The sequence below is a fragment of the Corvus cornix genome, chromosome 6 (genome assembly GCF_000738735.6).
Source record: "Corvus cornix cornix isolate S_Up_H32 chromosome 6, ASM73873v5, whole genome shotgun sequence".
In the NCBI taxonomy this organism is placed as follows: Eukaryota; Metazoa; Chordata; class Aves; order Passeriformes; family Corvidae; genus Corvus; species Corvus cornix.
The window spans coordinates 32,418,772-32,432,591 of NC_046336.1; the positions used below are offsets into that span (position 1 = coordinate 32,418,772).

Consider the following 13,820-nt stretch of genomic DNA (forward strand, 5'->3'; position numbering starts at 1 on the left):
CCATGTGCTAGATGTGAAACTTTTTCATTGTCCAGAGGAGTTTCAGCTGCTTTGGGAGGTTATATATGAGTTCTATTTGCTCCAGTTCATTGGATGTTTGTGCTGAGGTCCTTAATGTCCCTGGAGGACCTGTTAGAAGCAGCAGAAGTGTGTGGTTATTGTCCTTGTAAGGAATTTCACCAACCTCCCTGAGGAAAGAGGGATACGGACTCAAGCGCAGTGTATGGAGGGTGTTCTAAGAGTCACCTGTCAGTGAAATCACTCCTGATTGCAAGTGAGTATTTGTTTCTACTCGACCAACTTTGAGAGTCGCAAACTTGAAGGAGGACTGGTTTCAGGCCAGCGCTCACCTCCTCTGAGGCTGTTGAGAGAGCTGAAGTCTGGGCTCAGCTCAAGGAGTGCTGAGATGATTCCACGTGCCAGGCCTCTGTCTGGAGGCAGCTTTTTTGTTGAGCAGTGTTGCAGACTCGACATGCACAGTTGGCTCAGGTTTGTGGCTAAATTAGTCCATCTCTATTGGCATGGGATGATAGGGCTCCTTAATGCCTCATGAACAGAAAAATTACCCTCCAGCACATCTGCAGCTAAGGCTTCTGCATGAAACCCGTCTGAGTGCAGCTCCCTAGCCTGCAGTGACTATGACATACCCTCTAAATGAGCTGATCAGCTGGAGAGGGGCTGGCGGGGAAGCAGGAAAAGGCACTTATAGAGTCATTCAGGTGATGCTCATGTCTGGACAGCAGGATCTGTATCAAAAATCAGTGCAAAAGAGCAGAGAGCTCTCCCCAGCCAGTGTGGAGAAATGAGATGTAGACACCCAGCAGATTTCCATTTTTAGCTTAGAGGGTGTGTTTTTGTGATTTCAGTGCTTAGGTTGGTATAAAGGGGGGAAAGAGAGACAGCCTTAGGTGAAACTTTGTGTAATGCAGACAGGTAGCTGCAGTCATCAGTAGTTCAACCCCAGTCTTTAGGTAGTGTGCTGCAGCACTCTCTAGGACACTCAGCACCAGTTGCTAACTGGTATTTTCCCGAGTAGATCTCTGTTTCTCAAACACTGTGTCATCAGCCTCTAAGCATCTCCCTTTCATTTCTTGCTGTCCACTTATTTGCTGTGATTGCAGGTGGTATCTTGGGTAACTCCCATGGACTGTGGTTTACCTCTGGCAGAGCCACAGCCTCAAAGACTTACGTTCCTTTTGTAAAGAAATAGGCTGCTAACACAGGGAGAGACTGGGCAGGGGGTAGGAGACCGGGTAGCTACACCTCTTAAATGAATAGACACCCTTTCTGTGCCGGGTCTGTGGGTTACACATCTCTGCCCTGCTCATATGAAAAACTGTTGAAAGGCTGCAGCCATCAGAGAGGTGTTTTCCGTGCGTGCCAGAACAGCAATGCAAATTTGAGCAGTGAGATGACAAGAAACCCACTAAAAGAAATAAAGAAAGGATTTCCTGCCTTGCAGACACTAAAACCCCATTTTGGGAAGTGAGTGGCTGTGAAAGGCAAGAGGCCATTCAAAGAATTGGGGCTGTGTGCTACCGGGCCCTCCGAGGGTTTGTCTGGTGGAGGGGAAACAGCTCGTGCTCGTGTTAACCTGCTCCCAGAAGGTCTATTTCTTCCAGCCCTCTGAAACAGAGACCAGGCCAGAGATGAATATGCGTTTTCTCTGCCAGTTAATTTCCAGCACAGACTGCACGCAAAATCTTCATTTAAAACGTGTAAATGACAGCGAAAGAGCCACAAGGGAGCCAGATTTTAAGAGACCAATTTGCTGCCTGGCTTTTAATGACTATGCACCATGGTGAGCCCTGTGCTGCTTCACTGCTGAGTGTGCTCAAGGAGACGATGAAAGAACGGACAGACAGACAGGCAGGAGCTCAGCAGAGCCTACATGTCACCCTGGAGGATAAAATATTGTATGTTATGCTCAGAAAAACTGGGAGAGGTGGCCCTGCCTTGCTCCTGAAGAACAGAAGGAGGCTTTGTTTCCCAGACGCATGGCTTGGAGCTGCCCTACGGCACGTTTTGGGGAGACTGCTCCCTGCCCAAGGGGGTTGTCTGTCTGGTGCCCTGTGCCTGGTGGGACACGGATATGATGGGAAGTTCTGCTTCAGTAGAGGGCCTCAGCAGATTAGTTCCTCTGAACACCCTGGGCAGGCTGTACCCCCAAATCAAGCCCCAAATGTTCCCCTCTTGCACTGCAGCTTGCCCGCCTGGGGTGCTTCTCCCTGCTGCCCTCTGCTTGCAGAGCCCTCAGCTGCCAGCTCTTGTTTCCAGATGTTTCCATCTACTTCTTGCCCTGCCTGACTGCTCTCCTCAAAATATTGGGGTCCAAATACCCCACTGCTGGTGCCTGAGGGCTGCCCCAGGATCTGCGTGGGGGACGCGACAGCCCATTTGTACCACCCCATAAAGTGCTCTCGGCTGCCTGGAGGAAAGGAAGACGCAGGCTGTTGTGAGCCCAGCCTCTGCTTTACAATCTCTTTCCTGCCTCTATAAATAACCTCGGCGAGAGTCACTTCAAAGGGAAGGGCTGGCGGCGGAGAGGTGGTTTGGGGACCGAGCGGGACAGGGGCGTCCCACTGCCCGATCCCACCCCGGCGCTTTGCATAAATAAATAAATCATGCAGCAAGGGAGAGGTGGAGAGAGAGGGCGAGCAGAGGAGGTTACTTTGGGAAGCCGCGCAGCTCGCTCATCCCAGCCCCGTAGTTCGGAGGGAGTGTGTCATGTTACAGGGGAGCCACGATCAGCCAGAGCACAACGTCGCCGGAGCAGCTGAGAATTACCTCTCTCTAATGGGGACTTTCATGTGCGAGCTCCTGGCCAGTCTGCGAAGGAACTGAAATTGACAGCTTAGAAAGAATCAAAAACCTATCAGCGAACCAAAAGACTGAAATACAGGAGGAAAAAAAAAAAATCTTGATCAGATTATTTTTTTCCCTCTCGCACTCTTTGCTGCAGTTGGATCCTTTTTTTCTGCACCCCTTTTGTGTGTGTGGTTTGTTTTTGTTTTTTAAAGACACCCCCCCCCATCCACTTTTGTCATTATTGCTGTCACTTGTGATTTGCTGGCACTGGGATCCCCTTGGACGTTCTTTTTCTATGCCTTCTGGATTGTGCTTCTTGGAGTAGGAGTGAAGCTTTATTTATTCTATTTATTTATTTATTGTTTCTCAGGACAGGGAGGGAATGTTGGAGGAGAAGAACTGGAAAGGCGTCGACGAAGCAGCTTTTGACAGGGGGTGTGTGGCTCCCCCCAGGACCGGCGATGGGGAGAGATGCTGCCGCCTCCCTCTCCTGCTGGGCTCGGGGCTGCCCGGCGTCTCCCTCCTTTCTCTGGTGCTGAGCCTCCTGCTGTACTTTCGGACCTCCGATCTACAGTCCCGGGTGTCCCACTTGGAAGTGGACAGACCCACACAGCTCCCTGCCTGGCTCTCAGCAGACCAAATGGAGACAGCTATTTTGGGAAGAGTTGACCAACTGCTCAATGAGGTCGGTGTTCTTTCATTTGCACGTATAGTTTGCAGTATTATAGATTTTAGGCATATGCATGCTTGCCTAGTCACGTTATCCATTATTTTTCCCTTCCTTAAAAATATATCTCTGCACAAGTGATGCTGCAGCTAGGCTGAATTCCCTGTTCCTTCAGGTCCCTCCCACCTCTCAAACTTGCTTGGTATTTACTTCTGTCTTCTCAGCCCATGCTGTAGGTGAAACCTGCACTTTGCAAAGAGGAAAGCCTCATCCCTGGTCCTGGCAGGGAGGCAAAAACCTCCAGCCCTTCTGTTCAGGAGTCTTGCATACTGAAGGAGTTAGAATTGGAGCTAGAGGTTAAACCTGGGGACTCAACGTGGGTTTGAGCCCCAGGAGAGGGACAGGCAAGGCATGTCGCAGCTGGCATGGCTATGGGAGGAGGTAATTGCCAACACACTGGTGTTGTGATGGGTTGGCATTGCTGCTGTACCAGTCCTGACCCCTCCTACAGCTCCTGCCTCAGGAAAATGAGACACACTGGCATTGCCAGGATGGTTTCTGGTACTGCCAGAGCATCAGTGCAGAGCATATGGCTGTGTTTTACTCACTTGAATCCCATCCAAACTCCACTGGACCCTGTGGGCTCTCTTCTGAGAATGGGGGAGTGCTGCTACTGGCTTCCGCAGATTAAAGAGTGCCCAAAAGTGCAGATTATTGTTGCTGACACCTTTTACTTTGCTGTGTTGATGCTGCTGCAGGCTGTCTGGGTTCCTCTGCTCTGGCTGCAATGAATATTCCTTGCCTTGTTGGGCTTTGAAGTGGTGTTGACATGTGTCCGGGAGCAGATGGTGGCTCATGTCTCTGAACTCTCCAGACAGGTCCTCACTGACCTGTTCCCACAGCTCTAGGAGAGGCTTGGGGGTGAGATTCAGGGCTGCAACCATTTCCACCCACCTCTCCTTTTCTCTGTTTACTCTAGCTTTGGCTTGAGTCATGCTGGAGAGATCCCTAGGGCTAGCCCAAAAACTGTTTGTATCTGAAAAAAATCCCTCATGTGCTGCTATTGCCAAATGAGGCGAGAAATGGGATGATCAGAGTGGTGAGTACTGGGACCTGCCTTGGGCAGTGTTGCCTGGCACCTGGAGTGACCTGGACCCCCTCCTGCTTTCTAGGAGCAGTGAAAGTCTGTGGTGAGGAGTTTAAACCTACAGCTGACAGGCTCAGCTTCTGTTTATGGGTCTCGTGAGAGCAGTCCCTGGATCTGCTGGGGTATGCAGCCAAAAGCCATGAACCTTGAGTTAGCAAACACTGCAGGAGCTGAAGGAGATGGTTTTGAGTTGCCTCTTTGGATGAGGAATAAGGGAAAGACAGGGTCCATGGGGCAAACCCACTTTAAAAAGGGGTTTGGGAGGGCAGAAGCATTGCAAGTGATTGGATCTGTGCCCTGTGGTTGCACTCTCATGCAGGGACTCCTTCCCTGCCACTAGGCAGGGCCTAACGTGCAGCAATCCCTCTGTTGCTGCTGGCATGAGTCTGCTGGGAAGTCGAAGTTTATCTCTACCGAGATTTGAGAAGTGCCACAGGATGCCTCCTGGGAGTGGTGCCTGGGGCCGGATGGCCTTGTATCCTGCTGGCTCTGCTGGCAGCAGCACCTTTACACCTTTTTATAGCTCGGCTTAGCGAGGAAATGGGGGTCTCATGATGCCCATGTGCCCAGCAGCACCCCTGTTTTCTGAGCAGCCCCCTCCAGTGCTCCTTGGGGTGGCCACAGTCCCCATTGTAGCCAGTGTGGGGAGCAGCTGTAGGACAGGAACGACTGCTTGAGGGGCCAGCACTTGCTCCTGAGTACCACCAGGGTTACCAGCTCCATCCTGGTCCGCAGCTTCAAAAAGAGCTTGGAGAAAAGTGCTGGAGACTGTGGAGGAGTAGGGATGCCTGGCCCACGTCTCCTGTGCCTTTATACTTGTGAAGGTCTGATGCCCATGGGAGAGGAGGGCTCTGTCCCTCGGGGAGGAGACCCTTGCCAACTATGCTGCCCACTTCTGCTAAGCATCTAAACCTCAGACCTCCACACTCAGCCAGAGGCACTGGCGTGGACCAAGCAGCTCGAGGTCCGGGGCAGGGGGCTGCTGGTGGACAGATGGTGGGGTGCCATATGAGGCTTTTGATTAGGAAAGAAAAATCCTTCTGGTCTTCCTTTTCATTAGGTCTGAAGTGGGGCCCTGGACTGACTGGTGAGGGGCAAGGATGGGGAAAAGCAGGGAAGATAAAGGGAACAGGGAGAGGGTGGGAGGAAAAAAAAATAAAGAAAGCAAAATAAGTCGTGCTGACCATGACTGGGGGAGAGGGCCTGCAGGTGGGCTTGCTGTGATGGACGTGAAAGTGGGATATTCATCTCCCCCTGCTCAGACCCTCACTGCCTCTCATTGTCACATCCTCACAGTTTCCTGGTGTTTCAACCTTAATGGGTTTCACAGCTGCCAGCTCAGTGTTATCCATCACAAAATAAAACAGCAAAGCTTTAAAGGAACCCCAGCTTTAGAAGAAGCTGGTTAGGGGTGGGTAGGGAGGTGGGAGGGGAGGGGAGTCACAGCACAGGAGCACATTTCTAGCTCTGGTGGCTGTGAAAATCAGCTGGAGGGACATGAAGAAGTGAAGTCTGTGAGGGCTGATAGGTAATGCTCAAAACCTGTACTGCTCTGAGCTGGAGTGTGTAATGCCTTCCAGTCTGGGCCATGACTGTGCCCAGGCATGGCCTGGGTGTTTCCAAGGGTCTGCGAGGGATACCATACAGATTGCACTGAGAAGTGCAAATTGCCAAAGTCCTTTTAGAGGCCTTTCTTCGAGACATGCAAAAAATAAGGCAAAGTGGCAGGGAGAGGAGCTGGGTTGATTTGCTTAAGACGTTAATTTCAAGGCAGCTGGTGGGGATGTTTTCTTGATCTCGGAGCGTGGTTTTCAAGCACCCGTGGCTGGCTGTGGCAGTGTTACCATCTTGGCTCAGGAGCAAGGAGAGAGCAGCAGATGCTTTCCTAGAAGCAACCTGACCAGTGCTTCACTCGCTACTGTGTAAACCTCTGCCTGGTGTAGGTGAGTACCACAGGGGAATTTTCTACCAGACTCAAACTGACTAGGTTTGCTTGTAAAAACATCTGTGCAGAATGGGCCAGAAACAGGTAGTACAGGGAGAACTTTAACTCCATGTAGGAATTCGAATTCCTCTGCATTTATGAGGCATCATAAAATCATACAAGGAGCACAAATAAACTCACTACTGGCATTTGCAAGAGAGTCAAAGCTTTCCAAAGAAGAAAACAAGGTCCTTTCCCATGCTGGGTAACATTTGGTGCTGTTTCATTTGCCAAAAACTCATCAGGGTGGAGAACAGGATGGATTCAGTGCTGCTGCAAGGAAAAAAAATCCCAGAATTTGTGAGCTTGTAGAGATAGAAATGTGTATGTGTGATGCAGCAACAGGTAATCCTGTGCACCCTGGGGGAAGATCAACTGCCCCTCAGCCTTCTCAGGGGTTTGTGTTGAACGTATTTGTTGTGGCTCTAGTGAATCTGAAGGGATTCTGGAATGTGCCTGTGAATGGGGAGGGAGCATTGATCCTCACTGCTTTCCCAATAGTCTTATTTCCCTGGAACTCTTTCCTTACTTATGCAAGCAAAGGAGGGACACCACAAAACTCCCTTTCCCTCCTGACTTGAAGCTTTTTTCCCCCCTTCCTATTATTTCATGTCTCAAAGCACACTGCACAGTTGTTTCCTAGGGTCTGCAGGCTTGCTCTAAGCATCCCCTGCCTACATCTTTAGCTTAGTGGGTTTTGCCCCACAATCAGATAATTTTTTCCTTTCAACTTCACTGGTAGCTAAGTCCCATTTCCCTTCAGCTGCTTGCAATCCCTGTACCTAGGTGGTGTTATTTCCAAGCTTTTCGTTCCATCTGGGAGGACTGCTGCTTGCTTTTGCTCTGTGCCACATGGTCCCATGATCCCAGGAGCTGGGCCTTTAAGAAAAAACAGGGAAATTGGAGGTAAAACAATAAGAGTTAACCACCCACCCTTGAAACCCTCCTGATGCTTGTAATAGATTATCTATTTAAGATGTGTTTCTCTTAGCTGTTGGAGATAGTGGTGGGAAATGATTTCACCTCCCCCGGTGACTGCAAACAACTGGGAATGCTAAAGAGCTATTAATCTGCCCCCTTTGAAGAAATGCCCTCCTTCTCACCTAATCTCAAGTGCCCATCCAAAATAGACAGACACTTGCAAGGTTTAGGAGACCACAGCCACGGTCTTTTAATGTCAGAAGTGGTCTTGCTGTTGCTGCTCAGTCCACCCATGTCAGCCCTGTCCTGTCACGCTTGCGGTGAGTTAACAAAACCCATGGGAAAAGCCTGTGATGACTTTACTGTCCATTCCCAGCACGTGTTTCAGCACGACCCTCTTGGAGACAGGGGATTTTCCCTTTCCTGGCACTCAGCAATGGCTCCCTAAATACACAGAGGTGCAGGCGGAGGTGGTCAGCTGTGGCTCCAGTGCTGGCAACGGCTTTTTTCAGCCACTTTCCGTGGTTTAGAGGGAAGATGCGGCTTTTATGTCACTGGATAATGTGACAGATGAGAGCAAGCCGGCTCTGCTGACAAAGCAGTCCCCTCCATAGGAAGTGTTTTCAGCCTTTCTGGAAGGCAAGAGGTAGCCTGTTGCTGCTCTTGATGTTACATGCTCCAGGTAATACTGAAGGTGACAAAGCAAACCCCAGATCCCAGGAAGGCGATTGCAAGCACTAGATTCCCAGAGCCTACCTTCTTTTTAAATTTGCTTACAGAAGCCAACCTTGTCCTAAAATGGAATGGTTTTCTGTTGCCTGGGAATAAAAGTTTTCTCTTGGAAACATTTTTAGAGGGAAGTACATTTGGTTGGCTCTCCCAAGCAAAGCCAACTTCTTGTGTTGGACCAGGCAATATTTTGCACAGTGGTAATGAGAGAAGCAGAAAAGGCTGGGGGTTTTTGTTTCACCGTTTCCACCCAAAGTTGAGCTGAGGTCTCCAAAAGCAAAGGATTCTTTTTTGTAGCAGTGTTTGTTTAATAGACTGTGCAGGAAACTGAACACCAGGCGCTCCTAAATCCCTAGTATATTTTGCCTCCCACTAAAGGGATGCAATGCCATGGCACCATTGCCCTTTGCACTCTCCAAGGATGTGCAGAGCTCTTGGGCTTGAGGGAGGCACAAGGGATGGGGGAGAATGTGCAAATGCTGGTAAGTGTCCAATGGCTGCATGGTCGTGGTGCACAGGGCTGTGCTCCCAGCCTGCCCAGCAGCACCCGCACCTCCCTCCTGAGGGGCCCTCATCCTTGAGAAGGCTATTTCAGTTGTCCTAGGTCTTTCCACTACCTTGACCCTGCAGATAAAGCCTCAGGGAAACGTTATCGGTCCTGTTCCGTTCCTGGTCATGCTGAAGTCCTGCTGGGTCATCACTTCCCTGTCCAGTTATGCTGCTCCTCACTTTATATGCCTGCACAGCCACCCAGCCAAGGCTTCTTGCAGCACACCCTAACTCGGCCATTCCCCCTTAGCCCCTCCTGTGCCTCTTGGTCACTTGGTGGGGCGGGGATCTGTTCCCTGTTTCCTTGCAGATTTGTGTCCTATAAAGGCCCCTGTTGCAGCCAGGGTCTTTGGACCCTTGTTTGCTAGGAAATGACTTTCTGCTCCTGCCTTTGCAAACCGTCACCCCTTCCTCATCTGAGCCTCATTCCCAAACATGGGAACTCCACCCAAATGTGGCAGTCTTGTGTTGAGACATTTTGGTTGGCACATGTGTACATGGGAATGGGGCTGTGTATATCCACATACCAGTGTGAATATCCAAATAAAGGGTCGGCTGTCCTACTTGTGCCTGTGTCTGACCACTAGCACAGTTAGAAGCCAGGCAGTGCTGCAGAGCAGAGCTGTGCCATCTGGGGGTGGCAGCTAGATGGGAATGTGTCCAAATGCAGAGATTCACATATCTCTGCTTTTAACTGAGAAGGTAAACACTGATGAAACACTCTATGGGAACTGGCAATTTTCCTTGCCTAAAACCCTCTCCTCATCCTGATACCAAATCAACTTGCTATCAGAACATTTCAGTCTACCATGCAAAATAAAGTTCTGAAAATATTAAATTTCTAGTCAGTCACAACAACCGTTACTCTTTTCACTTGCAATGAGGAAGTCCTTTCAAAGTGAAAAAATGGAAGCGTTCCAGCCAATTCTGCCTTCCTTCATCCCAGATGGAAACAAGTTGATTTACTTTTATCCTCTCTAAAATAATTTTTCCCAAAACGGATGCCTTCTTTCAGGAAGATGCTCAATTACTTGTGAAAATAAAGCAATTTCTATATGATCTTGGGCATGGTCCTCTGTTGTGCCCTACATAAGGCTATTTCTTTTAAAATGTTGGCCCACTTGTGAAGTAGTTCAAAATATAGGAAGGCGTAACTGGGATGGGAAGTTGGGCTTGGAGGTTAGGACAGAAGAGGGAGTGACTCCGTAGCTCAGGAACCCCAGCAGCTCAGCCTTCTCAAATCATTAACCAAGTGTGGTTCGCAGGCATTAATGAATAACTTATTTGGGTTGATTTGCATTTTCTTCACTAAATTACAGTTGTTTCATAGAGTCTATGAGGGGTGGTGAGGATGTACATTTTGCTCAGGACATGAGTTAATTTTATTGATGTTTTCAGCGAGGGAAGATGCAGTGGCCTCAGGTGGACTTTATTTGCCCTTCAAGAAATACACAGATGGGCCCAGAGAGCAGGAGACTGACATGCTGGCACCATTAGAAATCCAATTCATACAAAATGAACATTCTGACAAAATTCCACCTTGTGGAAGCTCTTGATAGGTTTTGTTGTGTTCTGCCCTTGGGGAAAAATTAAGTGTCACAGCATCTGAAGATTTCAGGGGATGTTGTTGCTGTTTTCAGTTCATCTTCAGCCACAATCTTGCAGTGGGACCCTTCTGTCCATCCAGGTGTCTGCAAGAACATAAGGAGTCTGCTGCAGGGTGGAAGAGGACCTGCTTCAGATCCTTATTTTCTGTCTGCTGAGTGGGTCTTCTGAGAAATGCGGCTTTGTCACGAGGACACAGTCACCAGTTTATTTGCCACTGCTGGCTCTTGGTTTTGTAATGCCTGTCAGGAGGACCACATTTGGAGGCCATTATGAAATTCTCTCAGCCTGCTTTCAATCAAACCCTGCATTTCTAGTTAAAGGCTATGAACTTTATTGCAGTTCTTCGTTCCCAAACTGTTCTGCCCTGTCTCGCCCATCTCTACTTGGGCAGCATCCCCTCCCAGTTCCACTTTTTCAAGAATTTGAGGCTTTGGTTTCAATGGTATAAATTAATCCTTTTTCTGTTTTTCTTCTCTTGGCAGAAATTAAAGTTCCACTTGCCAAGACATCGAGAAGTTCGAGACACACACCAGCGATGCAACTGCCCGGCAGGTAGGGATCTGGGGCAGCTGGCGCTTTGGAAGGATCGTTTTTGTCTGCATCTCATTGAAGGAGGTTTTTAATATGGTCCCTGTGTGAATGCAGAGTTCTGTGTACTTGCATAACAGTGTGCTTGAGGTATAGGAAATTGATACAGAGATGTGTGCAACAAGTCTGGTATGTATGTAGATGTCAACATGTGACAGGAACAAGAGGAAGAGTGATAGACATCCAGGTAGATCTCTAGGTAGCCAGTAAAAAGAGAAGGATTGGTCTAGAGGGCGCCAGTGTTCCCACTGATTCTAGATACCAGTTTTGAAGTGGGCAGAGAAGCTCTTCGGAAGTGCATTTTTCTTGGCTGATTTTGGAAGGGTTGAGACATGTAGGCGAGATCCAGCACCAAAGCTGAATCTTGATGAGCCAAAATGCCTCTAGGGTGAGAAGACTTGAATTCCTTGGTGTTCTACAACTATCCGAGGCATCTTGCAGAATAACAGCCTTCTGCTAGAAGCAGCCATTTATGAGGGGCTTGAATGAAGTGATCACTTGAGGTCCCACTCATATAACATACAGAAATATTACAGGATTGCATAATTGCATTATGGTTTTAATCATGTTAGTGTCAAAAGGCTCTTTGAGACACATCTTCTGAAGTGGTTTCAATACAATAAGTGACAAATTGCTATGGAAAAAACACTTGTGAATGGCATTTCATTCCACGAGTATGAATCATTCAGCCTTCCTCATTGTCTTTTGATGCATTTGACTAGAAAAAAATATAGAAGTGCCAGCTACAACTCACATCCAAAGTTGAAGTTTTGGGAGAATATGAATTTGTATATTCAAACTGGGTGACTGAAACTCATTTTGCAAAGAAGGTGTCAGGGAAACTTATGTCTGGATGAGCGCATGAAAGTAGCATTTCCATTTTCAGTGGTTTCTCCTTTGGTTCTCTCTGCTGTCCAGTGTGAGATGTTTGACAGTTATCTGGTGATGTGTTTAACAAAGGGTATTTAAACATGGTCAACAGTTGGGATAATGATGGATGAAATTACAAAGGGGTTGTCTTTGCTGTAGGTAAGGTCTCAAAATCATTGTATTTAGGCCTGTACAGACATAGGAGGTACAGTCTCTTGCCAGACTAAAATGGATTTGCCACGTAGCAGCTTGTAAAAGCAAGAGTTAAAGCTGTACAGGTTTGTGGTGGAAAAGAACTAAAATCCAGGATCCAGAACTGTAGAACATTGGAAAAAGCCTGATTTGACTAGTCCAGATCAGGACTGTTGGACTTTCTTTTTAGTCTCAGAAAGAAACAACAGGAGCAATTTTGGTTTAAATTTAAAAGATGGTACAAGTGAAATGTTTTCTAAGTATAATTTCTCAAAAGAACAGATAAAAACTGAGTTCAACTGATTTTAAATATCAACATTTTCTCTTCAATGGAAACACAAATCACAGCCCTCCTCCATTTTTAACTTCTTGAGTGAACTTGACATATAAATGCCATAAAACCACAGGAGTGAATGTCCTCCTGGTGTTTCTGAGCCAACTTGAAGAAGGAAACTTAGAACTTGAATGCAGAGCAGAGGAAAAAAGAGATTCACTCATTTTTGAGGCCATCTCAATGTTACGTCCTACACCAACATTTGTGTGATAGATGAATCGCCCAGTTATTTCAGCATTGAGATCATAATACTTGGTTACAGATACCCACATCCCTTGGGAAGCTTTGGCAGCAGTTTGTGATGAGTTTCTCATAACTCTTAGGTGCCTATTCACTCAATTAAGCTTACAGTACTGCTGAATAACAGCTTTGATTTAGGAGGACAATAACAATAAATGTCTCATAATTGTCTCATAAGGGTTGAGGCTTCCTTTTTACAAACTGTCAAACTTGCTTGTCTTCATCAAATATTCTATGGATACAGAAACTATATATAAAATTCTCCCCCACTCTGTCTACTAATCCATTGAGGGAAATGAAACCATACCAGTCTAAAGCTGATGTTGTGGCAGGTGAGGTTTTGATTCGCTTGGAGCAGTACAGAAACAAAGGTACCTTCAGCCAGCTGTTGTCTTGTCTTAGACCCTTTGCTCCAGGGTATTTCCCTTTGGTCTCCAGGCTGATGCAACTCTGGCCACCTGACCATGGTTCAACATGATCTCTCTTCCAGCTCAAGACCTTGGGAATCCTTTTCCTCTATGCATTTTTTCCCATGTGTTTACAATGCCCCAAGGACCAGACAACATGACTTTTGCGGGAGACCAAGGTATTCAGAAGCGTCAAGATGTTGCAAGATGTGGCGCATGCCTGTTGCTTCTCACTGGCCCACTTCACTGCCTATAAACACATCATGCTCCTCAGCAAAATAAATGTTTATCAGAAGTGACGTTTGACTTCATCTCTGTGAGTCAGGTCCCTGCATGGCAGAGAATGGGAAAAGGAAGACAAGTTCACTTGCTGACCTGTTCAGTGCGGATGTGGAGGTCCAGGGCAGTGTCACCCACTGCCATAGAAGAGCTTCAGAACAGATGGAGTTGTGAACATAAATGGTTTGGAAAGGCTGGGGATAGGAGAAAAAGAAGATTGTGAAGTATGTGGCTGTGCTGTGACTATCTGAGAGCGTGTGATAAGGATTCTAGGAATAACATGGTCAGGAAGACAGCATAGCTGTATTTATAGCAGACGATAAGGAAATATAAGTTTCCTTTGACTGGGAAGCGGCTACTTCAGATCACTTGGGCTGGGTGTGACTACCTGTGAGATGTTGCTCCTTGGCATTGTGTTTTTTGAGCTTAGAGGTCACAGTGGGCTTCTCCAGCAGTGTCTTGATGGGGACAACACAGCCCTCAAGTTTAACATAACC

The 13,820-nt window shown here is 47.7% G+C and overlaps 1 protein-coding gene across 4 annotated transcripts in view; it reads left to right on the forward strand.

Moving 5' to 3' along the window:
• COL13A1 (collagen type XIII alpha 1 chain) overlaps positions 1–13,820 on the forward strand; it is a 103,229-nt gene that overhangs the window by 10,359 nt on the left and 79,050 nt on the right. For all 4 annotated transcript variants that reach the window (XM_039553711.1, XM_019286660.2, XM_019286663.2 and 1 more), the window contains exons 2-3: positions 3,179–3,493; positions 10,896–10,965. In XM_039553711.1, coding sequence (XP_039409645.1) covers positions 3,179–3,493; positions 10,896–10,965 — 385 coding nt within the window. The remainder of the gene's footprint in view (positions 1–3,178; positions 3,494–10,895; positions 10,966–13,820) is intronic.